The 26,950-nt window shown below is 48.3% G+C and overlaps 1 protein-coding gene across 1 annotated transcript in view; it reads left to right on the forward strand.

Moving 5' to 3' along the window:
• The first annotated feature begins 2,557 nt into the window (after positions 1–2,557).
• The window catches only part of LOC119396167 (proto-oncogene tyrosine-protein kinase ROS-like), a 145,129-nt gene continuing 120,736 nt past the window's right edge, over positions 2,558–26,950 (forward strand). The window contains 1 exon segment of the mRNA XM_037663256.2: positions 2,558–2,905. Coding sequence (XP_037519184.1) covers positions 2,702–2,905 — 204 coding nt within the window. The 5' untranslated portion in view covers positions 2,558–2,701.

A 26,950-nucleotide genomic window follows, 5' to 3' on the forward strand; every position in this document is an offset into this window, starting at 1 on the left:
GCGCTACTTTAGTCTATTTCGACAAATATAATGTTAAATTTTTAATAAACAGGAAGCCAAGAGGGTATATTTGGAAATATATTTAGACGTGGTTCGCTCTATCAGTATGCTCCACGTTGAGATAAAAAATTCACCTCACGAAACCCCCTCCATGTTCCCATAGGCGACGCTTATGAAGATATAGGCGTAACTTATTTACATTTAAGTAGATCGGTCAGCCCAAGATAGGCAGGCCTGCTACTTTGAATCGAGATAAGGGGTAATTACGACATGAAAGGAGCGCCGAGAGATCTTGATCAAATGGTAAAAGCGCATGTATACAGACGCGAATCACGTTGCGACATCTCTAAAACTGTATATATTTATTCATTTGGCTTGTACAAATGGCTAGAATGTTTTTTTTTTTCGTTTCTTTTTCTTATTATCACATTTGTGCTGCCTGGGTTAGGCCAGGCAATCAGCGCAAGGTAATTGTATAGCGATCTCCTATCGTCGTGTTATATCGATGAGGTCAGCTTTCGACAAACCCAAAAAGCGTACCCGATTGTTTAAGATGCAACATCAGCCAGATATACTTTAAGTATGCCTCGATGATAAATACACGAGGGGATATTTCTTCACACTAATGGTACGTGTTAACAATGTCGCTTATGGGATAAATAATTATGTTAGGACAGAGCATATTAAACAGATCTCAATTCTCCAGCCCACCATGGATGGTGGCTTAGCAGACAAGGTGTCGTGCTGCTAAGCCAGAGGGTGTGGGCTAGCATCCCTGTCACGCCGGCCGCAGCATAATCACAAACACCCTAATTTTCAATATATATAATTTTTAGGGGTGTGCCAATATTGGAGTTTCGAATTTGAATCGAATAATTCGATTCAACTTTCGAATAGCTACTATTTGAAGTTTCGAATAATTCGACAGGACGAATATCTAACCCGCGACAAAGGCCAATGGTGCAACTTAGTTAGGATGGGTGACTAAAACTAACGCTGACGTCGTTACAGTGGGCCTTCCGTTAAAACTTGCAGCGATATCCTAGTTCAAAAGCGAGCGAGCGTTCATTTATTTTCAAGGAGATTGTGTGATTTCCGCACATAAAGGCCATATAGTCAAGAGACTCAGAAATGCTTCAATGAGCCCCTGATCCTAAGAAAGAGTGATCCTTTGAAATACTGTGAAAGAGGATGGAGCTGCAGTTTATCCAGGTATTGCCAAAATTTCTTTGCGATACTTTCCCGCCCCTGCTACTGAGGTGCCCAGTGAGCGCATGTTTTCAACTGCAGGAAATGCCGTAACATCACAGCGAGAGAGCCTGAAGCCATGTGTTGTGGAACAGATTGTGTTTCTGCATGATAGTATTGTATCTTTCGGTAGCAGTCACTCACTGCGTTATGTGTTGGAGGACATAAGCAGATTTCACTTTTTCGTTCTTTCTTTCAATTTTCAAAAAAATATTTTAATATTCGATATTCCATTCGATGTTCTTGGCTACTATTCGGCACTATTCGATTCGAATTCAATTCGAATTCGATTCAAGACAAAATTTCACTATTCGCACACCTCTAATAATTTTTTTTTTTTCTCTCGATGTGGGAGAAATGGAAGAACACCCGTTGTACATAGATTTAGGTGCTGTTAAACACGTGGTCAAAGTTAATCAGGAGTCCCGACATACGGCTTGCCCTGTAATCATGCGATGGTTTTGGCAAAAAGAAACCCAGAGCTTGACTTCTAATTTCTCCACCTCTGTCAATAAAAATCTTGTATCATAAGGTGCATAAATGCCTGGAATATCTATCGATTTGCAATACGAACATTCGAGCAACGTTTCCGGCAAAAGCGATTGGTAGGAGTGTTAGGCATTAAGAAATGACAGTGCTTCAAGAATTATTACTTAACCTTCATGCGAAGATAATTAAAAGAAATTAAAACTCCACCTCAAGGTTTGCATGCCTTGACACGAAACAGCGGAAACGCGAACGAATTTGTTATGCGTTCTAGAGGTTTCCGCAGCGGCAGTGTACCTTCGCTTGTGTCATGCGTGGTGCACGTCGCAAAACGCGCAGCGAGTTTTGTGCAGCTCGACGGCGTCTGTCGAAACAAAGTTCGCAAGCTCGGCCGTGTGATACAAGTCGGGAACGAGCGTCGCTGAAGCATAACTTTCGCCCCACTTTCTAATGTCATGTCTGAGGTGGGAATTGCGCTCGCGTCAAAAAAATTGTCATTTAGCTCGCAGGCCGCGGTCGTGGTCTTCAATTTTCCCGCTCCTCATTCAAAGGACCCGGCGCAGGAAAAAAAGAAACAAAAGAACAAAATTTAAAACGAACAAAACGAGCACGCACGCCGCCTTCGTTTGGGACGGGACGGGCCGTCGGTTCGCGCACTCTCCGCCGGAGCGCACACTGCGCGCTCGTGACCGCGCGCGTCTTTTCCACCAATGGCGTGCTAGCTCGCTCGACGTCATCGGAGTGCCCGCGCATGCGCTCTTTCTTCGGGGCGCTCTTGTGGAGAGAAGGGGAGGGGTGTAGCGGGTGGGGGGACCGTAAGCAGCCGAAAAAGCGTCCGATGGGAGAGGACGACGGTACGGAGCGGCGTAGCTGCGGCGGCGTCGGACGCACGTTTTGATTGCAATTTCAGCCGGGCGGCTGGTAGCGCACACGGGTACATGGCGCGGTCAGCGAAAGATGTGCCACGATGACACGCGCTTCTCGTCGGCGGGATAACCGGCCGGGCCCGGCGGCGGCGTGCTGCGCTCCCCATCTTCATCTCGTGACGACTGTGCGGTGGTTGTGTGTGTGGTGGCCCCTTCAGGCGATCCTGCTTCTGTGCGCGGGGACATGCGGCTCGGCCGACGTGGATGTGGTGGCCACTTGTTACGCCGACTGCGGATCGCGCCTGGTAAGCCGCTATCCGCTGTTCCCCGGCTGGACCGTCAGCTGATCGCCGCGAGATCATCTGTGCCCAACAGGGCTTGCATTCACGGAAACCTGCTACACTAGAATCATTCTGTAGAGAAAATTTCTGTCAGTGATGTCACTTGACGCATACGTAGCCAAGGCATCCGAATAATGCCAAAGGGCATTTACGAACCGAAAGCTTCGGAAATTTGGCCGCTGCGGCGAAATCCACAATACCCTCGTTAATATTAACATCTCCATTGACGTGACTGGCAGAAATTTCATCTTAACAACGATTATAATGTGCAGAGGTTTGTTGTAAATAGGGGCCAGGTACTTTTTATTATCATTATTTTTTTTCGAGAGCGCAACTTGCCCTATCTGCAAAAGGCGTTGGCGTGACGTCACACTGGACTTTTCTCGTGGATTCATCGTGTATTGATGCGCCGATGCAATAGTTTCGTTTGCTCGTGAATCATGACCCAGGAGTGGTGTGGGCATGCACGCACCGAGAGTAGCTGCGTCAGTGTGAATCCGAATAGGTTGTGCATTCCTGCTGTCACATCGTATCATGGAACAAATACATAGGTGTGTGCAGGGGCACGGGGGGAGGGGGGGGGGTCAGGGGCGCCCCCCCTCCTAGTCACATAAGAGGGAGGCGCAAAATCTGCTGCATACATTGACTTGGTAGGGGGGGGGGGGGCTGCGATGATCCTTCATCCCCCCCCCCCCCGCACCACCCCTGATGAGGAACCCTGCGTACGCCTATGAACAAATGTATATCTTCCAGCAGTTACATTTTTTACCAACGATCGTGAGAAGTCCCTGTACACATGCAAAACAAAAGGCGTTTACATTAGCACCTTGTATCTGAAATGATAACCTTGCCACACAAGGCGTCCGCAAGACCTATACACCGTCCTTATCCTCACTGACACTATAAGCATGAGAATTGGAGAGCTCGGAAATCAAGTTAAAATATCGTTTTCTAAATTTCCTCAAATATTCGTCACAATTCTTATTATATCCAATAGCATTCCGCTTCACTGCAAGCGCGCACACTTTTGGGTCGGCGCCCATCGCGTCGTGTTCTTTATGTTTCAGTTTTGCGAATGAAATTGGCTGCAAACAGAAGTTGGCCCACACAGTCAATTTACCTCTAGTGCATCTACACGTTGCAAAGCAAGACTAACTGGTGCCTTAACAAATTGTGATACACTGGCACCGGGCTATGTTTGAGTAAACATGAAACTCAGCACTGTTGATTATTTTCTCTTTGGGTTAGGGTTAACAGCCAAACTGTGCAACTGTCATGGATATCGCAAAAGGCACGTAAGAAAACTACGTAGCGGCGACAAAAGAAAGAGGAAAGAACAAACTGAGGACAAATACGGACGCAGGCCCCACTCTTCCACAATGGGCACATGCGGTCGACCGTTGAGGTCAACAACAACTGTCCCTGCGCCGTCATGTATGCATCTCACGTCCTTGGCCCGTGTTCTGAGACGCAGTGAGCAACGGAGCCGTAGCGCGGGACCCTGCGAGAAGTGTCGCGAATATGCGGTCGAGGATCCTTCAAGAAGTGTCTCCCTCATTCGGGTAAGCATCCTCGTGGTTACTGCGTCGGCGCTGACCTCATGCAGACACGAAAGTGCCACCGTTGGCATGATGTCTTCAACAGCGACAACGGCTTCTGTAGACGAGTGTGTATAGGTCACAACAACCCGTGCAGTAGCGGATGCTGTTGTGAAAGAAGTGGTGGTGTGATGTACACACTTAGGGGCAGCCGCCATATTGCAAGTGATAGAGATCGGAGGGGACAGATGATAGGACCGGGTCCTTTGACACGGAGCCGCGCACAGTCGACCGGTGTAAGCAGAGAACGCAACGCACGCATGTTTGTGTTTCGTTTATCTTCCGTATGTCTCGTTCCTTAATTCCAGCGGTATAGACGTATTGCAGTTATAATTTGAACCTGTAAGCGTTTCACCAGCTTGCCTGCACAAATGGCACTCCGCTCATTATAACCAATAAACAAAGACCTACGATATTTGAGGCAGATGACTCACGTATTGTAGCTATTTGTGTGAACGTATAGCGTTATATGCTTCAGCGTGCACTGATAGGTCAATCTGTCGAACACCTTCGCCCGTATTCACAAGAACGTCTCAAGCTAAAAAATTTGTAAAAGATTACTTCGGCCAATGACGATACGAAACATATCATTAACGAAGTCTGCTGACCATTGGGAAAACGCACTTATGAAATAGAATTATTGTGTATTCGGCACCTTATTATGCCACACATCGCCATGCAGCGTTTCCTACTCGAGATTTGCTCTACATATTCTTCTATTCGCAGTATATATATATATATATATATATATATATATATATATATATATATATATATATATATATATATATATGTCCCGATTGCTTCGAGCAAGAGTGTGTAGTCTTACTATAGATGTTGACGCTGTAACTGAGGAAACCATCATGACGAGCGGGTTTCATGGTCAACTTTATTTCCATTTTCAAACTTACCAGGCATCATCGCCTCGCACCGTTTCCTCGATTTTTGGCTAAGTTCACGTCTTTCGGTACGATCAGTACTGCACCGCAGTTCACGTGATGATACAATGTCCAATGTAATGGTCGTTAAAATTGCAACAACCGAAGATGAACAGCACGCTGGTGTGTCCACAGACAACTATTGAACTTGCGTTTTGCTGGCTTGCAAGAACTGTAGAGCAAACATAACATATATACCTGAACATGTGACTACACATAATTACATCTCACGACTCTATCCTACAAGCGTAGTGGTAAGCGCGTGCATTAAAGTTTGGTTATGCTCCCATAACAACTGACGTGTGACCCCAGCTTCCCCATAGCCCATAAAGAGGAGCGTGTTTGTATGCTGGCTCTTGTACTAACATAACCTGACATAATTCGTGTAACACTCATCAATCCTTTTTTTTAACTTTCCCGACGTCGTCTTTATTGGGTATTTAAATTCGAAATAGCGTGGATTATAAGCTGGGAGGGGTCTAGTAGTCTTGGGGCAAAGTTGACCTTGAAGATGTCGTTCCCTGCGTAGTTTTGAATTTACGTGCTCGCCGCCTTACCCTATATTCTGAACCATATTCTTCGACTGTAAGGACATGCTCAAAAGTAAACTTTCAGCGTTACGCGTCCCCGTTGTGTATAGCGCGAATCTGGGACGGAGATACACGTCACTAGCTGCTGACGGCAGCGGGCATTATGGCTGCAGAATCTTCGAGCGCAGACGCACAATGAGCCTGCCGCCTTTCTGCTCACCCAAAGACAAGACAACTGCGCGGGGAACGCTCATCTGCCAGCAAGTCATCCATCATGTAGCTGCTTGTCGAGCGTCTGTTGACGTTCAAGTGAATGGGAATAACGTTCTCAAAGTTTTAGAAAACGGTGTCCCCGATGCCGCATCCACGGCGTTCGTACGTGCTATGGGCTGATGAAGGAGGTCAGCTGAGAAAGCTCCCTCCGTGCACCTACCGTTAAATGACGTTACCTTTGAATGCAAGGTAGCTTACCGATAGCGGCGCGTGTACGTATTGAAAAATATATTAACATCTACCACAGACAGTATAACCATAGGCGTGCGCACAGGGCGGGGGGGGGGGGGGTCACCGCCCTATTCATTTAAAGGGGGGGGGGCGCAAAGTCAGCCCCACATATTGAAATAATAGGGAGGGGGGTTCTGCGACTCGGGGGGGGGGGGCGCAATGCCAGCGCCATACATTGACATAACTGGGGGGGGGGGGGGCTGCGACCAACCTTCTCCCCCTCTGAAGGGGAACCCTGCGCACGCCTATGAGTATAACGGCTCGCTGGGCTTAGTATGGGACTCGTAAGCTAGGAGCCAGTTTAGATATGTCAGGTTAAAGATATTTGGAGTTTTGTTCGCACCCTTACGGCAGCGCAAATTTATCCGTGCTACGAGGAAAACAACGCTCGAGAAACTCACAGAACGGTTTCGCACTATGTCAAATGTAATTGATTTTACCTGTAACTGCTTACTTCCAGTGAAACTAGAAAGGGAAACCGAGAACACCAAGTCGTCGTCATGTCGGGCAAGGAGTCACGTTAACAGATGTGATATTACGTGGCAGAAGCGTAGAATCATACCAGGCGTGAACTGCGTATCGAGTGTGTGGTCAAAAGGTGCCAACCCATTACAAAGGGCTGAGCTATATATTTCATCATCAGCCACAGCATCAACAAAGTGTACGGCTGCTCACGTGACCTCTCAAGCTCAGATGATGATGATGATGATGATGATGATGATAATAAAGCAGACGCACCGGATGGCTTTCGCCTACGAGTACTCGTGGGCGAATACATAAGGAACGCTGTGAGTGTTTTGCGAGTGCAGCAAATTGAAACCACCCACGAGCTCAAACGAAGCTCACGACAGCGCGCGTATGTGCGAACTATAGCCGACACGCCGGCCTAAACAAACCACTTCGTTATTGCTACGTCATAGTTTCATTTCACTAGTCGGAGGACTTCGCTAGCGAGGTTATTATATTTGGCCCCTTATGACATTTTTGATAATGAAGATCTTTATAGATGTATCTTGGATTTGCCGTGCTGAGCAGCAAGGCTGCTGGAGGCGTTGCCTTTAGACGATAAATAGATGTGACCCGATGTTCAGTGGGCAGACCAGTTCCTCCAGTATCGCAGTCGGGATTTATGAATCGAAGCGCATCTCAAGTCGACTCTTGTTCGCATTACGATATATTTAGCTACCGCACGATTGCATCTTTTTCTTTTTCCCCCCAAGCTCACCGGCGAACCCGGGGGCACGCTTGCAAAACCGGGCAAGGACACTAAATGCCCTTGTTGACGATCTCACAGATTCCTGCGTGCAATAGTTACAGGTGTTCATTCCATCGCCGCACTGACGACAACGATATTAAATGCGGGGCTGCGGCATGCGCGGCACGCGTGACAGGAGAGCAAACAAAGGGCACCGCGCACCGAGTCGCGCCTCGTCCACGTATATATATCGTCAAAACACGCGCAGTTCATTCCCGCGTTGGAATCGCTTCATTTCGGTGACTTCTCTCCTCCTCTTACCAGGTCTTTCTCTCTCTCTCTCTCTCTCTCTTCGTCGCTGTCGCCGGAAGTGGTACCTGTTTATTACGGCGCTCCTTCGCAACGGTCGGCCCTGCATGCTCCGCGCATTGTGCGGGGCGGTGGGCTTCAGCCATCCCTTCCATCCTCTCTTCCCCGCCCTTCCCACCCACCACCGCGCACACACACACACACATACTGCTGCTGCTTGCACTACTGCGGTGGCGGCGGCATTTCTGACGACACACATCGCTGCCCGATGGCTGCGGCCTCCGCTGTCCGTTGCATGCATACCCAGCGTTGTCAAAAGGCAGTGGTCGGTGGCAACACCCCCCTCATCCACCCTCAAACCCTCGTCCTGCCGTCGGAGACGACTTCCTGCGCTGGCGGCGGAAGCCCGCGGTCTCGCGCGACCAATCCACGCACATCCATCGCACGCGCGGTGTATATGCACTGCATGGCTGAGTCGTGCGTGTCCGAAAACCTCACAGCGCGTCGTTTGTTAGTTGGTTCCTTCGTGAGCCGTGTAGACATCGGGCACTGGTGGCCCAAAGGAGGAGGCGTGAAGTCGCGACTGCATCCTTTTTTTCTTATTTCTTTTTCTAAGGAGCACCGTGAAGAAGTGTGTTGACGTAAGCGCGGTTGTCCTATACGAGCATCGTGACTGCGCTCTTTGTTCATCTAGGTGTCTCCTGCGTAACCCGGAGTAACCTCCGCGTGTCTGTATCGTGACACAACGTTTAGCTCGTGTGTACCTGTGCGCGTTGGGTGGCATGTGGACCCGAAAGAAAACAACTCACTTGCAGGAAGCACACGCGGAAACATCTCTTCCTTGTGTAGAATTAGTCTACCATGTTTGGACCGCCTTTTAAAGGAATGCGACAAGCGCGAAACCACAGGAAAAGCACACACTTTTTAGGCGGGCTTGGTTGTTAGAAAAATATGTTCGATTATGCAATTCCTCGTGACCTAATATCTCTTGTGCATGCAGCGCTAGTGTCTATAAAGGTATGCAAATATTGTGGTTTCTTTGATCCCTCAGACGTTGCCTCACATCAGATGTCGTGTACCTTGTCAGAGAAATCACTTCACAAGGCCTAACGACATATAAGGTACGCCTTTGCGAATATCCCCACTACCTGCATTCGTAGGTTGCAACACGATTATCATTGTTTAAATGATCTTCAGACATTTCTTCTGCTGCGAAATAAATGTGGCTGATGAAAGCAGAGACTATGCCCTATATGAACAGTATTACCCTGCGACTCAAGTTTGCAATAGCTGAGCTAACGCCTGTACTTATCAACAACCACGATTCAGTTCTTCTGTGTCGAAAGTTCAACACTTGACCTCTTGTATTAGTGAAGCGCAGGATGGAAGTTTCTTTTTTTTTTTTTTTGGTCAAAAATCGCACAAACTAAAGTTATGCTAATCCTACACATTTCAAAGCGAAATGGAAGCACTTATAATGTAGCTGAAAAATTTGCAATATCGCAATTTTTTTAGCGATAAATGGCATTGTATGTCTCAAATCAGCTGCTGTATTTTGGTCGAATGAAGGACCAAAATGAACGGGTCGACTTTGCCTATTTCAACAGTTCTTAAGCCCGCAAAACTAAAAAGAAAAAGTATCAACAAGCTGGTATTTGAAAATGAGTGATCTCGGTAACAAACCATCGCTAACTTGAAAAACCAGTCAAGGGAGACCGTTTCTTAAAAACACAATGTACACACCACGCTCCCACATAGTTTAGTTTAAGCCTAACTTCACGTTGGCCACATCCTAAACGACCGCCGAACAAACAATTTTGAGAAACACGCGCGCAGAAGCAAACAAAAAAGCAAGAGTGAGCGAGCTTTTTTAAACGAACTCGCAGATAATCATCCGAGAGCGCGAGAGTGCACACAGCGCGTGGTCGCACGCGCGCGCCCGCTCACGAAAAACAAGAGCAGGCAAAGGAGGAGCTCTCTCGTTGCATGCCTGATAGCCGGGCTGTCGCGGCTACAAATGGGTCCGTCGGTGGTGGTGCCCGCCGCGGTGGCGACGAGAGTCGTCGTCCCTTCTGGCAGCCGCGGCAGACACAAAGCAGGCCTGCGGCATCGCATCGCGCGGGAACAGAACCCACCGAGGTCCCTCGCGTCTCGCAGGCAGTGGAGGCCTCTGCGACGAGCCGCAGGCTGTTGGCCCCGGAGCAGCAGAACGACCGCTAAACTGCGCGCGAAACAGCAACAAGTGGCTTGCACGCTTTAAATGCAATAGCGCGTACATAGGGCCAATGTACTATACCACCAACATCCTCACCCAATGTTGTTCGTGTGAGCCAATATTGGTATGTTGCGTAACAATAGTATGTGTATGCAATGAAGTTTTGATGAAAGGGAAAGAATTCAGGCTGACCAATGTCAGGTTGTCTATGTGTACACCGTACAGGGGTGCTCAAAAGTTCCCAGGCCACTGTCCCATGTATTCCTACGGCAGTGTGGCCTGGGAACATTTGAACACATCTGTACATTGTAAAGTGTCATCGGATATAGATTGAAGGAAGATAACGCTGATGTTAGAACAGCGAATAGCCAGCATCTGACACAATTTAACCATCCACCAGCCATCATCTTGTGAACAAATGGCCACTATTGGCAGCATTTCTTAATGGTAATTCAACAGTAGCCAAGATTAGCATTAATTTGACCATATTTCACCCACATCCGACACTATTAACCCACGTTAACCAGTGCGTGGAGTATTGCGTTTAATAACGGTAGGCGAGAAAAGCTGTCACTGCTCACATCTCTTATGAACTCGCAGTTGGAGTTGGGCTACGCGGTGAGAGGTGTACGTGTTATTAAATGGCGGGGAGACCTTGCATTCGCAAATGCACGCATATTTCCTTCCAAAATCTTTCTTTTTTCATGATCTCGTCCTGCATCATCCTCCACTCTTTCCATACACCGTTCGCTCCCTGATCTCTTTGGGACCACTTCCCCCTGCGACAGTCGCTGTCGTATGGGTAGCCACTGTCGTAGTAAATCGCATTTCCTTACAGGTTTATCACTTTTATTTACCTGCGTAATGTTCCAACGCAAAGAAGTTTGTGCAATGGCTCCTATATTGCAGTGGATGGCTTGCTCTCTGAGCACCCTCCGGGGTTCACGCGCCTGTAAAATTTCTGGGCCTTGCATTCACAAAAACCTCTTACGTTGTAAATGTACGTAACAGAACTGACTTCCAGTAAATCCTGCATGCTCGACATATCATTAGCGAAGGAAGCCGGTCAATGCCGATTATCACTTACGAGCAAGAAGTTTTGTGAATTGGGCCTCTACATGTCACAATTAGGAACGGTGCGTGGCGGCACTGGTAGCCCATGTTTACATTTCGCTGCTTGAGTATCAGCGCACGTGTTATTGGGGGTGCATTGACCTGTAAAGCAAGCTTTGACAATATAGAACACTTAAAAGCAAAAAAAAAGTGTTATTTTTATTGCGAGGCTTATCGCGTTCTGCATCTTGAGCGATGTTTTCAGGATGCCTCGAATGTCGGCTCACGTTGCTAATCGCACTTGCTTGCATTTGCTTTAATTATTTTACAGCAATAAAATATATGCAACTAGTAAACTAATGATTAACTTTCGTGGTAATCACAACAGAATGAGAAGTGCTTGGGTTGATTACGCTTCGAGGAAGAAAATCAGATAATGAAATGTATATTTATTTATCTTGATTAAGGTGTTACCAGCGCAAGAACATCGCATTCTGTTGTGGTTAACACTGTATAGAGTTTCCTATACGCTGCTGTTTTCTCCGCATCTTCAATAACCATTTGTGCAACTGCTGAGTGGCTTGATGAATGCAGAGAGCACTATGACATACATGTAATTAAAAATAAAGAGTAAACGCTATCCCGAAGAGAGCAGATGCGAGATGTATTTACGTATCATATAATTCTTGAAGAGCTTTCCTTATAAGCCGTGAAACGGCTTAGCCTTTACAGCCAACACGACGAAGAGAGATTAACACGCGCATCGCCCGCGTGCCTCACGTTATCTAGCAGCGCGCGTGTTTTTCACCCTTATCAAATGGCTGAAGTGGTAAACCAAACGGAACGGGGACAGATGCAGCGCCGTTCATTAGTCGATATTGCTAAGGATAGCCGTTCTTATATACATAGCCGTTCGTTTTCGTTCTATGAGGGTCGCTTTTCGGTGTTTACAAATTCAAAAAACGTTTTCGTCTGAAATTTTGTCGTGCTGCGGAATAATATCGGCAGATCTGAGTGGAACTGTGACAGAGAAAACTTAAATAATTAATGACTCAGACTTAATCAGAATATTCAAGTTCAGCTGCAGGAGTATATAATAGATGAGAGGTATAACAACAATATTCGCTTAATATGAGCCCAATATTAAGGATGCACCTCAATAATGACAACGTAGAGATGATTTTTCCACGTCACATGCTTTCGATGTGTTTGTGTTTGGTCACATGTGTTCGGTCTTATATTCCAAAGTCTACTTAATCAAGATAACCGAAGAATGTAAAGCATGTTATCTTATTTCACAGCTATCCATCTGGTGGTGACTTAAGTTCTGCGGTTTTACGTGCCTAAGGCCACGACATATTAAGGCAAGCTGTTGCACGGGACCCCTGGTCAATTTTGACCGCCTGGGGTCCTTCTGTGCGCACTTAAACCTTTAAGTATATCGCGAGCGCTCTTGCCGTTCGTCGCCATAAGAGCGCTGACGCAGCGTACGGGAATCGAGCTTGCGACCTCGTGCTTAGCGACGCACCGCCCATGTGTCATGACTGAGTAGATTCTAGTAACATGGGCGCATGTCGCGCTGGTATAGCAGAAGATTCAAGTTCAGATATTGTTATTTTACGCGCTTGAACCGCACGGTATTGAAACACTTTGCAGTATAGCTGCGCTACAGACGAGACATGCTAATGAACGCGCTGTGCGACTTAAATGCAAAGTGGCAGAGTTTGTTTGCTCAAAAAAGAGAAAAAGAATTGCGTCTCTTGCTCACTATACACAGTTTGTTCGCTTTCAGATACAGCCGAAGATTAGAGATACGTGCTTTAAAAAAATTAAAAGCTAAAAGGGTTTTAACGCTTCTTGCGGCAGATATCGATGTATATCTTTGTTTTCCCTTTTTGCTTCGGTAGTGCACTTAGCGTGCGGGATTGTACCGATAGAACACGCCCGACCCCTAATTGTTCCTGCAAATGGGCGGCGTCTTTGAGTGGGCTGACAAGACTAAAAAAAAAATATCTCAAGGGCGCGACTTCGCTTTAGAAACCACGGACTTGTCTGGGCGTCGCTGTTTAAACTTGGAGGCTGTGCTTTCAAGACTGCATTGTTTCTTAGCAACAGCCGTGCCCATGTATGTTTGGTGTATGTCTTATTCTCGTTTTGTCTTTTTTGCGTTTTTTCTTGAGCGGAGCGCTTTTTGTTGAGTACCATTCTCGTGGGAAGGCGCTGCATGCTCTCAGAATGCTTACGCAGATATGCACGTGTGTAGCTGAGGTACCTATACGTCCATGCTATTTGCGTGACACATGCAAAGATAAAAGATTAAAAAAGAGAGAGGGAAGACGGGAAGAGCGAAATGAACAGAAGCAGCCGTTCCGCGCATGTAGAAATGCGATAACTGCGGTATTTTGACCTAGCTGAATGCATGCTCACAGTGAAATAAACAGCATAAATACCCGCGTTGTGTTATTTGGTGTAGAATGCTCAACATTCTTTTACAGCGAAAGCTGTTATGAGATCACAACAAGGGCCGTTTTTGGTGCCGTAGTTGTCCGCCGCCGCCGCCGCCGTCGCCGGTGTCCGTAACCACTCTCGCTCGAAATAAGAAAAAAAAACGAAATAAGAAAATATTTCCAGAATGGAACGAGGTTCGAACCTGGGCCTTCTGCGTAGGAGCCCAGTATCCTACCTCAGAGCCATGCCGGTTTCTTTTTGTCTTTATTGACTTTATTGTCAATAAAAAAAACGGCATTGCTCAGTGCTTGAAACTGCTTTGCAAAAAGACCCTATACAGTCTTCATGTCGGGAAGGAACCACATTAGCATATGCAATGTAGCGTGGTAGAAGGGTAAAATAACAACCAAGTGTCACACAATGCGAATTCTGTAACCAGGCGTCACACAATGCGAATTGCGCAACTAGTGAGTTGTTGAATGCTTCCAACCCATTACAAAGGGCTCTGCCATAATTCTTCATCGGCATTAGCCACAGCATCAACAAAGTGCACATAATGCCTTACAGGTGTTTAGCAGGTGCCACGGTTCTGCGCAGAATGACGAAAAATTGCGTAGTGGCTGCTTCCTTCCTTCACAAAAATTATGATTTATAGCGTAGTGGGTTCCTCGCAAGTGCACTTCTATTGGTTGCCAAGGGAGCCCATAAGGCTCCCATGATCCATTTCCTCAGGGTCTCAATAAAGTTAATTCCCTCTCTCTATCTCTTTCTCGCGTTACCGTATGTTATAAAGCGTGGTGGGAGAACGAAATAACGACCGTGCGTCACACAATGCGAATTACGTAACTAGTGGGTCATTTAAAGCTTTCAACCCCGTTACAAAAGGTTCAGTCATAATTCTTCATCGTCATCAGCCTTCGCATCAAGAAACCACACGTAATGCCTTAAAGATGTACCTCGCTTGTCCGCAGAATGACGAGTAATGTCGTGGTGGGTGCTTCCAACTTCACAAAAATTATCATTTGTGGCGTAGTGGGTACGTTGCAGGCACGTAGGCAAGGGGGGGGGGGCCGGGGGGCCCGGGCCCCCCCCGAAATTTTTCCAGCCCTTTATATTTCCAGGCAACTTTTTTTTGTTTTTGCCATGGAAAGACTGTCTTTCGAACAATTAGGCCTTGCCCCCCCCCCCCCCCCCGAAAAAAAATCCTGGCTACGTGCCTGGTACGTTGCTAGTGTAGTTGTATTAGTAGCCACAAGAGAGTTTATAACGGGCTCTAGAAATGCCGCTCTTTGAGCTTTCGCTGTGACTGTGCTGCGCTTACCGAGCAGGCGTGGCGTTTTTCTTTGAGAATTGTATCGTCTTTAATGTTGGGATCATTGGTTCATTGTTACCAGAGAAAAGAATCAAAGCTTCAGTTTTCTTTTCTCTTTCTTTTTTCCCCATTTAGCGCCGAAACTCCGACATCCATGTCAGTGTAACGTAACGAATTTCAACGTACTTTTTCGCAATACAGCCATGCTGGCTTATATAAAGAAAACTGTTTTGAAACTGTTCCAAACTGTTTCAAAAGCTACATGTAGAAACAAGACTGAACACTAATCTGGATGCACGAATCATTATCACGTTCCAAAAGGCCAGTTTCGGCCAGTACGAGGAGGGTTGAAGTGTGCAAACTCTGCGGAACAGATCTTAAGGCGCACAGCCTCTGGACGTCGTTCGTTAAGACAACGGCCTGTATCGCTTCCTCCAATATAGCGATACCCCCACTCCGTCGACTTAGCAACTAGCAACACCCCATAGCAACTGCATACCCACATGTGAAGCGAAAGACTGCGCGTTATGCTCGTAAAGACGCGTACACAACATAAACACTCTGTTGCTGGAGGAGAACCATCGGACACAGCGTGAAAGGCGAAGTTGACCTCGAGTTGATTCGATTTCGCGCATTCATAGCTGTATATAATAGACTACGAACTCTCCTCGAACCGTGCACGTGAGAGCGGGTACGGATTTCGACACGTGTTTAGGGCAGCACGCGTCCTCGAGTTCCCAATTTACCTACCACGGTGGTCCAGTGGTTATGGTACTCGACTGGTGGCCCGAAGGTCGCGGTATCAAATCCCGGCCGCGCCGCATTTTCGGTGGAGGCGAAAATGCTTGAGGCCCGTGTACTTAGGTTTAGGTGCGCGTTAAAGAACCCCAGGTGGTCGAAATTTCTGGAGCCCTCCGTTACGGCGTCCCTCATAATCATATCGCGCTTTTGGGACGTTAAATCCCAACAGTTATTATATCCCCATTTAATAGTTGCCAATTTAATAGGTATTCTTTGTATATCGTTTTGTCGTAATCAAGGCAATCTGAACAGCACGTAACGTAAGAACAAAAGATTACGTCTAAGCAAACACTACAACACTATCTTGACAAGCAAACACATCTTGACGTAGTCATTCCCGAAGCACACACAACACGAGAACATTGTTTACCGACACACACAAAGCAGTTGTCACTCTCCCATGCTATCTTGCGACGTAAAGTTGGCACGCGTACTCAATCTTCAGGTGTTCAAATGTGGCTGAGTGTTTCTCGCCACAAGTACAGGAGGCATAAAGACTGTGCTTGTTAGAAACAGTGCTCTTGCTTCATTCTACAGTTTACTTTGGTCGGCAGCGTCTTGTCTTCTGAATTCGGCCTTACCGCTAAAGTTATCGCTCGATGCTTTGTATATGTACAGAGGGGGTGGCGAAAACGAGTGGCGTAGTCGCGGTGCCTCATTGTACGCCATCTGGCGGCGCCACTACGACGACATAAAGGCGTCGACATTTCAAGTCGCGCGTCGGTTCCCATCGCATATGGAGATATCACACTTGCAATCTGGGAAATCTATTACTTCTCCGCACACTAACCGTATATTCAAGGCGTTGCTCGTGAAACAGAGATTAAAGAGGAGAGAGAGAGAGAGAGGGAGGAAGTAATCGACGCCAGCGCCACAGATGGAGCAGTGGCAACGAGACTAGATTTATAGGGACCCGATACTGTCCGAGTTCACGACACCACTGACTGTGAGATACATTTGCGATAACTTCGTGGACAAAGACGTCCCCTTCTTTTTTTCTTACTGCGTGACCTATTTAACGTTCCCGCGTCACTGCGTGTCCGTTGTGCTAGCTGTACTATTCGAAAAATAGAAAGGTGATCGCAATCGAATGGACGAAGATATAGAGTATGTTGGAGACAAAATATGAACGTGCATGCCTGGTATAACGAAGCGAAAACGAACAGTTTCAGCAGTGCTTGTGTTGCGCATTGTTATCGCACGAGTTGTGAAAGTGCGCGTGCGACTGAGTATACAAAGCTGCAAGCGCCTCATCCCAACTAGAGAGGCTTGGGAGGAGTACCTGCTCGGCTGCTCCACCTTGGATGCGCAACGCTCCTTGGTGGCACGCGCCCGGGCAGCGGCCATCTCCAATGGCGTCCCGGACTAGGGACTGCCACTCAGGCACACAGCAGTTCTCTTGTGAATTTCTTGAATAAAATGTTTACCACCACCACCACCACCACCACCATGAATTTTATAACTCCGTTATATACTATTCACAATTTCGCGAATTATTAAAGAAATTTCCTCATAATGGTGCTGTTATTAGCTATCGCCTTTCAAAGCTGTCTGTATGTTTCGTACATAATCGCAAAAAAAAGAACAGTAAATAAATAGGTAAATAAATAAATAGATAGGACTACCTGTAAACCTGGGTACATAAATATTGCTTTTTTTTTGTCACAGAAACCTGGAATGCTTTGGAAAATAGATTCCTTCGTAGCTTACCTATACGTTCTGCCGCTGTGAACGCACTATTCATGTAATCTTAATTTTATGGTGTTTATCCTTTTTTTTTTCGCTAGCCGGCGGCTTCATATGCGCTCATACATACAGGCTGTACACCAAGTATTCATGAAAAAAAAAAACTCAGAGGTTGAAACGAAGAGCGAAAAACAAACTACCGCTGCACGCTTCCGCTTTCTCGCGGCACTCCCCTAATTGAACCGGCGATACGCGACGCAAATTCCGTTTCTCGCCGTGAGAACCGCCGCATTCCACAGCTAAAACAAACTGTCCACGCACAAGAAAACACACACACACACATACACATTCGCGGGAGTCCACTCTGTGCACATAACGAGTGTTTGTGTACATACATGTATACACACGCACGCTCGACCAGAAATGAAAATCGACTCGCTCGCGTGCGGCGCCCTGTATACTTTGGTTTCGGTCACACAGTCGCGAATGCGCACGCATGTTATGACTGGGAGGGACATCACGAAACGAGACGAAACAGCAGGAAAGGAAAGCATTCCTTTCCGGTTTTTTTTTTGTTTGTTTGTTTCTCGCTGTTTGCATTTTCAACGTTTGCTCACCGCACGTGGCGATATACAAACGGCAGCAGGTCGCATGGTGTCGCGACACCCATTGCCTCTCCCACAGCCCACCACACCCTTCCCCCACCCATTGCTGGTGGGAACGTGTACCGTTATACCGTCTCTCCCGCCCTCTCCCCACCCTTGTATCAATCCTGTGCACCCCCCCCCTCCTCCGTCCCGTTGCGCGGGGTATTTGCTCTGCAAGCGGGTGGTGGCTCGCTTAACCGTTTGGCCGGTCAGCATGGCCGGTGGGTGAGTTAGAGCTGGGGTTCGGGTTCTGCTTGTTGCCTTTGGCACCTCCTCGGACACCGGCCCGTACGGCCGTCACAGGTCAGTAAGCCCGAGGCCCTAGCTCTTTTTCTTTCCCTGGCCCAGTTCGCGGCTGTTTATAGTAACGGAAAAGTGCCCCGCGCGCGAGTGCGGATTGATTTCTATGACCGCGAGAAACCACCGTCGCTCCGTAGTATGAGAACTCCGAGTTCAAGCCTGTGCACTGACCGCTTTATAGCTTCAATTTAGCAAGAGCGGATGTCTGAAAGACGGAAGGCTTTTCTGATTAACGGACTCGAACGTAGCATTTCGGGAGTGTGTGTGACTGCAGACTGTGCGCTACAGAGTGTGTTTAGAAATTGTAGGTAAGGGTCCATACACATGAACAGCTCTAACGACACGGTAAAACACACGGGCTCTCGGCTAACTTGATGAGACTCTTGCCATAAGAAAAGCGAACTGCATGGTTCATTTGTTGTACGAGGCCTAGAGGGACTATTTAGGTACGTCCGCGATGTTTGTTTTGCAATACAAACTGTTGCTTGAGATGGGCGGACAGATTGACTATTGCACAATAAATAGCACAGACTAGCATAGCACAGACAAGCACGGCACGGACATGCATAGCACAGACAAGCATAGTCACAGGCTATGCTATAGCACAGACAAGCATACTATAGCACAGACTATCACACAAGCATAGTCATCTCTGTTATGCATGCTTACGTACGTCGCCGCTTTTGTACAAAGCACAGCGGTGTTAACCGTTACTGCAAGGCACATGCTGCAAGTTTTTCTGGCTTGAGATTGTTTTGCTCGTACAATTGGCAGACGTGCATGTACTATCAAAGAGATACCTTTGCATTTTATGCTGCTTTTTTTTTTTCATTGTGCGTCAGCATATTCAGCTCAGCATATTCCACCTAAGCAGTGCCTTCGTTCGCCTTCAGCTGCGATATCTCCTGTCGACGACATGTAAGAATGGTTTCAACAGACATTAGTCTATTCTCAAGGTTCACTAGTGCGGAAGGCCAGAGACTGTCTCTAAACATTATATCTGAGACAGTCGCACAGAATGCGCTGTGTCTCCTGACAACGACAGTCTGCTTGGACAAGCGGCTGTGACAGTGATGTCACGTACCACGCAAGAGTGACGGACTGCGTGACTGGCTGTGTGTGTGCTGTGTTATGTGCTCTCTTTCTCTCTCTTCCTTCTCCATCTTTCAATCTCCCCCATCCTGTTCCCATGCGTAGGGTAGGAAATCGGCTGCTCTCCTAAACTGGTTAACCTCCCTGCATTTCCTTGTCTACTATTTCTTCTTCTCCTTCTTCTTCTTCTTCTATATTCTACGAGGTAACACCAGATGTAGGGCAGATAACATCACGATGCGGCGAAATCGATCTGGAGAGGTGAGCTATATATGACAGGGCCCATTTCCGGTAGAAGTTATTTCACTAAATTGTCCTCGTCAGACTGAGTCATCACAGGACAATCAGACTTCACTCGGCTTATTCACACATACAGCCACACGTCCACGCGAACTTGCTCGACTCTGGCATTAGGTTAAGCTGACGAGTGCTAGTCGCGACAATGGCCCGCACCCATATGCTTCGAAGCGAAACAACTGTGCTTCGTTCACGGGAATCGTTCCTGTCATATCTTCACCCAATCCGGTAACCCACGAGTCCGCTAGGTGATTCCTTCCGCATGGCGTATCAACCGTATCTGCCGCAAAGTTTCCTGGCTCGCAATAGCTGCGCGTATGCACGTGGGTACTAAGCCCGTGGCACATTTATCAACCACACGCATCTCTCGTATGACACAATGACAGCTGTTGACTCGCTGGGCCTTCCACGGGAACTATATGCGTACCTTTTGGCGGTGCGTCTGTTTTGCCTAGCGGGCTCGGGTATGGTGCTTATCGTCAACCTGTGTACAAGCGAAGTCGGACCTTCGCAGTCATACTATAAAGCAACGAAATGGCATCTTTATGCACTTTTTTTTTTCTCATTCATTCAACGTCCTCTTCCCATTCACTTTCATTTGTCTGCCAGGGGGAAGGAAAGAATCACAGGGACCCGAACAATGTGGCCCCACAAATATCTTTCTAAATGCATTCGCAAGCAAGGCGCGCGCATACCCATAAGTGGCAGTGGATGGTGGGACAACGTCCGTGGAAAGGAAAAAAAAAAAAACGCAGTCAGGCTAGGCACGCGTGCCGCGGCTTTCAAAGGCACAGAAGACCCGCCTCCCCCTGCTGTTCTCCTTTGGACTTGAATTGCCTCGCCTTTTGTGCGTGATGGACGTACCGCTATGAGCTTAAAGAAAGCGGTGTCCCCTCAAGGGTTCCTAATGGACGTGGCACACTTATTGCAGTAACCGAAAGAGCGAATGAAAGAGACATGTTCGTGAATAGGGGCCGCAGAGGTTGCGTGTTTTTCTTTTTTAAAGAAAGAGTAAATAACGGCATGCAGAGGCCACAGCGGGCACTTGATACAGCGTGTTTCCTAACTGATACTTTCTGTACGGCCGTGCTACGCAGTTCCTGGTGCACTGGAAGTCTGCTTTGGTCACGTGGATTTCCTTGCGTGGCCCCTACGCCATTCTTTTCCATCGTCTGCTTTCTGGCGAAGGCTCTTGTCGTCTGCTAACACGCCTCTCAAAGTTTCGGAGTTGCGGTTTCGGCTCAGCGGGAAAGTTTCGTTTCACTTTCGTCCTCGCCAACGTGCGCGTGATCTTCGAGGCTTTCTAAGCGCTGCCGAACGAGAGTTCCCGTTGTGGCTTCGACGTTTCTTTTTTTCTTCCCCGCTTCTTGCGTGCGCTTACAGCTACGGGAAACAAACGCGCACAGTAGCGCGCGTTCCCTTTCTGTCTTGTTCGGGCAGTAGCGTGCATAGTTTCCCACACCGGCTCGTAGTGGCAGGCTGGCAGCTCGCCCTAGTGCAGACTGTAACGTCTATACTTACACGACTGCGTGAGTTACTTGTACTATATGCGAGCATCGGCCTACTGTCTCCCCGAACTTGTGTACGAGAATTTCAATCCGCGGTAAAGTCGTGAGCGCGCACTGGGACGTTTGCGAAGAAGAGGCGTGCACTTGACCTTGTATAAGCCGCGCCATTTTCCTCTTCGAGTCGGATCATTGACTATTATACGCGCTACCGTGCCGCACTGTTCGCGTTTCGACCGCGTCTCGCGCGCTATAGGTATAGGTGTGCAAGCGGCGGGCGACGCAATGCCAGAAAAATGGGACGTCTGAGTAGCGCGCCCGCACCGGCGCAAGCCGCTATTTGTGGCTGCTGCTTCCAATGATGGGCTTCGAACTCAGTTCTTTACGCGGTCCCATGCAGACAGTGCGGACGACCCACTTTCTGAACTGAGCTGAACTGAACTGAAAGCTCCGGGAAAGCTGCGCGCTTTGCTTCGTGGATTTCAATAGTTCTATACCGTCCCGCAGTAATGCGCAGGCGCGTGTCTTGCAAGGCGCACGCTATATACGGGGCGGTTCAAAGGCCTCGCGCTATAATCGCAGCCGACTGTCCGGATCATTACGGACGCTCGCGACGCTGATTAGTGGCCGTCATTAATTAACTCGGCTCAAAGGGCGGGTTCAAGGGCCGCACTCAAGGCGAAGTGCGCGCCTTCCCTGTACGCTAAAGGCAGTTTAAACGTGAACGACCTTCCTCGTGACACCTTTCCGTACACTTTTGCAGGTCTCGGCCTCTTCTGTTTATAAGGGAAAAGAATCGTTGCCGTTGAACGGGACTTCGCACCTTTGTGAGCGAAGTGTTTGAATGACCCGAAGGACCATTGCATTTCAATGATCTCCTTCCGCACTACATTCACGGTCATGCTTTTGCACATGGCACCGTCGGTCTATTTCCCGCCAAGTTGCGCTCTTTTCGAGCTTGACGTGCTTCGGGGAACCAACTCGATGATTACAACGCTGAATTCTTTTCGCGTTGCGTCGGTGCTTTTGCAAACAAAAGAATGATATCTGGGATATTACGGGCCAAAGCCACGATATGATTATGAGGCACGACGTAGTGGAGAGCTCCAAAAATTACGACCACCTTATGTTCTTTAACGTGCGCTGACATCGCACAGTACACAGACCTACAGCATTTCGCCTCCATCGAAATGCGACCGCTCAGCAAGGGAACGAATCCACGACTCTCGGGTCAGCAGCCGAGCGTCGTAATCACTGTACTACCGAGGCGGACTTCAACGAAATGGCGACTATTGTTTTGTCAGATATTCATAGGTAGGTGTCTATACTCTGATTCAAAAAGGTGCTGCCATTATCTACGTTCCTTTGCTCTACCGCCTTTTCGCTCATTGCGATGTCTCTAATAAAGATACAAGACTGTTTTTCAAGAATAAAGGCTAATTGTCAACTCCCTGTCCCGAGACGCAATCTAGCTATGCAACAAGCTTTTAACGAAGCCTATTCGCAAGCCACTCGTTATCTGCGACACGTTAAAACGGCATTAGTTCCGCTACATGCGTCTCTCGCTTCTTGTTTAAACATTTCGCTTAGAACACGGCCGTTGGCGCAAGGTTTGACCGGGAAGACGAAACAGGCGGTACTCCTTCACCAGGCTCTTGTTTTCCCAGACTCATGGGAACATGTCCCTTACTGCATGGACACCGTTTCCGCGTTTCTCTGTAATTGCCATTTTAGCGCGCTGGGCGCTCAAAGAGAGGCAAAGCCTCTTTCTTGCGAGCCGCTAAAGAGGAGCCTTTTTCCTCGGGAACGAGAAACGTTTCCGTTCCCGGGCTTCGTGTCCAGTACGCAGCTTGCCTTCGCCGCGCACAGTATCAGCGTCCTCCTCCAGAGGTCGCTGTTCCTAATTAGGTCCCTAGATGAGCCCCGCCACTTGATACTCGGCCTTTCTCCCACGAAGCAACACGCGTGCGAGGGTCCTGACATCACAAGGACTCGTGTTTATCCCAGTATACAGCAGAGCTGGGGCGCGCGCGCTTGTGTGTGCGTGCGTTTGTATACTGCGTCTCTGGTGCGCTCGCTTGCGGCGCTGCTGGCGAATCAAGCGACTCCATCGCTGTTGTCGCGCCTGCACGGGCCTGGGTCCCTTCGAGCGCCGTTCTGGCCATCCGTCAGGGTTCAGCTAGTTTTTCCTTCGAATCCCTGCGCCCACTATGCGCGGCGGTGACGTCGTTATCGCGTTCGCTGCGGGCAAGGCCCGCGGCTGCACGCGGGAGCCATGTTTGCAGTCATCTCGCAGACGTGTGTATATATACACTCAGTGTCTGGTTTCGTGAAAAAGAAACAAAGAAAGGGCTTCGAATGGGAAGCCCCGCGCCGCGGGCCATGCGCTGCAGTTCTCGGTAGAATCTCGTCCCCCCTGATGCACGCGCACTTCGGGGTACATGGTATATTATACGCTTACAGGACTGGTGGTTTAATGGTGCACTGTGTCGCAGCGCGGTTGTCTGTGGAGGATGAAGGGAGCTGTCTTGAGAGGCGAGCTTAACGTGGTGATGACGCGTTGATACGCGGTCAACGCTACAACATGTCCCGCCTCAGAGATTGCTGATAACGGATATGCGGGCTGTTGAGCCTACGTAACTATCCGTGACTTCTGTCCTGATGGTATTTAAGCGGAGGCTTTAAGGTAATGTAGTCAAACATGACTCTATAGGCGCCAAACTCTGGCAATGGGATCGAGTCTAAGAGTGGTGGGTGTTATCGTCATCAGAAATTAAACGTGGGAAAGCGGGAGGGGAACCTGACGCAGCGTGGAGCTTTGCTTATGAGTATGTAAATGCCAGTATACGTTCTACGTTCCCTCTTCGACGTAAAAGAAAGGAAGAAAAAGACGCGCCGATGTGAAGCTCAGAGTGCACCAATGAAATGTGGTTTTTATTAAGTATACACCGAATCACACCGACTTCAAAAGACATCATGAGTATGATGTCACCAGAAGACAATGAATTTTGGTGAGACTTCTGGGTACAATGAAGCGGCAGCCCGCATGTGCGGTATGGTGGATGTAAGAAGGTTTTGTATAGTACCTTCGCATCGGAAAAGCCTTCTGGGTTGATCTCCGTTACGACCTATATCTTCGTTCGGTTGGTAGTCCTGAGATTCTCGGAACTCTGTACGCCTGCACCATGGCTCAAAACAATGACACTAGTGCTTGCATTCGACTGGAGCACTCACAAGGTCTCAGTCTGCCTTCTTCTTTTTAGTACAGTTGAAACTCGTTATAACGAACTCATGTACATCGAAATATCGGTTATATTGAACTAAATACAAAATTCGATTAATCTCTCAATTGCGAAACCGAAACCGTGAGAGCCGCCGCGATATCGGCTGTAACGGAGAGATATTGGTTCGCGCAAGGCTCAAAACGCGAAAGGTAGCATAAAAAGGCAACATAAACGTTGAAAGGCAATTCACAACCACATTCTTCTTAAACGTTTGAATAAGTTGCGGCAATGTTGGTCATCCGGGGCAAGAAAAGAAGCGCATTTGACTGGTTGAACCGAAATATGAACCGAAATTTGAAACGCCACAAGGAGAGATGTAAGGATTGCCTCTATTATAGAGGATTTAAAGCCTATATAGAATAACGCGTTTTTGTATCTAGGGGATTGCCGATTTGTGAGAGCCGAGTTTCATCGCTGTTGTTACAACGAATATCGGGTGTAACGAAATAATGTATGGTCTTAGTGGTACATCGTGATAACAATAATGTTACAGCGAATATCGGATATAACGAAGTAATTTATCGACCCGATGCTACTTCGCTATAACGAGATTCGGCTGTACTAATGCAGCTTGTCTGCAAACAGGAAACGGCGCTTATAGGAAGGAAAGTTCGAAGAGCCGCGCGGGTTGTACTGCGCGTCGAAGAGGTGGCAATAATCGCCCGAGTAAGGCAGCAGCTCATTCCAATATATGTGTGATTCGAATTTCGATCTATATATAGTGCATAGCCATAGCACTTAAATACACGCGACAAAGCGCGACACTGAGCCACGCAATTACAGTGCTACAAAACGATTTTTAAACCCACGCGTGCACAATCACATTCTACTTCGAAGTTCATTAAGAAGGCTCATTTGCACTGGCGGTCGGAAAAGTCGCGTGGTCGTTGCTCTTCATACCGCGGAAGAACGCACATTTGAGATATTGAAAGACGGAGAATTGCTCGAGGTGATTGTTTCTTTTTGCTAGACAGAACCTATGAGGAATCCAACCGATAATTAATCAAGGGAAAGCATAGGCGACATTATTTTGTATCTGTAACTGTAGTGTTGTAATTACGACATAAATGGCAACGAATCAAAGTGGACGAAAAAATACCCTTGCAGTTGGCGAGGCCCCACCAAAATATCCAAATTATCAATATACAGTTTTCCTACGCGAAAGACCGTAGGTGACAATTCGCTTACGGAAACGCAATGCACTGGGGCTTAGGCCATTTGAACTTTTATGCGCGGAAAGCCAGTAGCATTCGTCTCTGCTTCTTCAAGCCGATGCGACCGGTCCTTTCCTTTATAGTAAACGCTTTGTTAAATTCTCACGTCCACTCACTTACGCTGTCCGTCTTAATACCATGCACTGCCCTCTTCTGCCCATCACTCTTATTATCTCTTGTCTCTCTGCGAACCAATTAGCCTCGGTAATCACTCCTGCGCGGCCGCGGAAGCAAGCACATCACACGATCCTCGCTCGCTCGTTTTTTTTCCCGAGTCTCAACCAGTCTCAACGTTCCACTCGGTTCCCTGATTTCCCGCGCAATGACGCGCCGATTGGACGCACCTCCACCACTCTCTATACTCCACCACCCGCCTCGCCTTCGTCTCTGGGAAATTAAGCGAGCAGCTCCTTAATAACGCCGCCACCAAGCGCACCGAAGCGACGCGTCGAACCGATTCGAGAACGCCGCTCGCGCGGCCTTCGGCTTTTCGCACGCGGTTCTGCCGGGCGTCACGGAGATAGAAAGTCAGCGAAGCGCTTCGGCGCGCAACGCGTTCTGGGTCCCGGCAGCGCGACTTCGTTGCGGCAGAGGCCGCGGAGCGATCGGGCTGTCCGTTTTAACAGAACCCAGCGTCACGAACCTGCCCCTCCTTTCTCTACATATCTCTCTCTCCTTCATTCTGATTCCCCTTACCACCAGCCCCTCACCTGCCTCCGCCGTGTCCACCTGCCCGACAAAGTGACTGCGTGAGTCTGCGCTGAGTGCGTACGTGCGTGTGTAAGTGCGTACGCTGCAGCGACGGTGGCACGTGCTCCTTGGAGCGCGTCTAAGCGGCCCGGGACCGTTCGTCGGCTGTAATGACTGTCTCAGCCGTTACGCTGCAAGCCGTGTCACCACGGGGCGAGGCGGCGGCGTCGGCCCCCCTCCTGGGCCGGCTTCTTCCACAGCGCGCGGGCGGTCTTGTCCCTGGCGGGGCGGAAGGACTGCGGGGCAGCACGTGGGTCGGAATAGATTACAGGGGAGAGACACTTTCGGCACGCTAAGTTAATGACACCTGCGCCGCGTTCGGCATATCGGA

Source organism: Rhipicephalus sanguineus, chromosome 6 (genome assembly GCF_013339695.2).
Source record: "Rhipicephalus sanguineus isolate Rsan-2018 chromosome 6, BIME_Rsan_1.4, whole genome shotgun sequence".
NCBI classification, from domain to species: domain Eukaryota; kingdom Metazoa; phylum Arthropoda; class Arachnida; order Ixodida; family Ixodidae; genus Rhipicephalus; species Rhipicephalus sanguineus.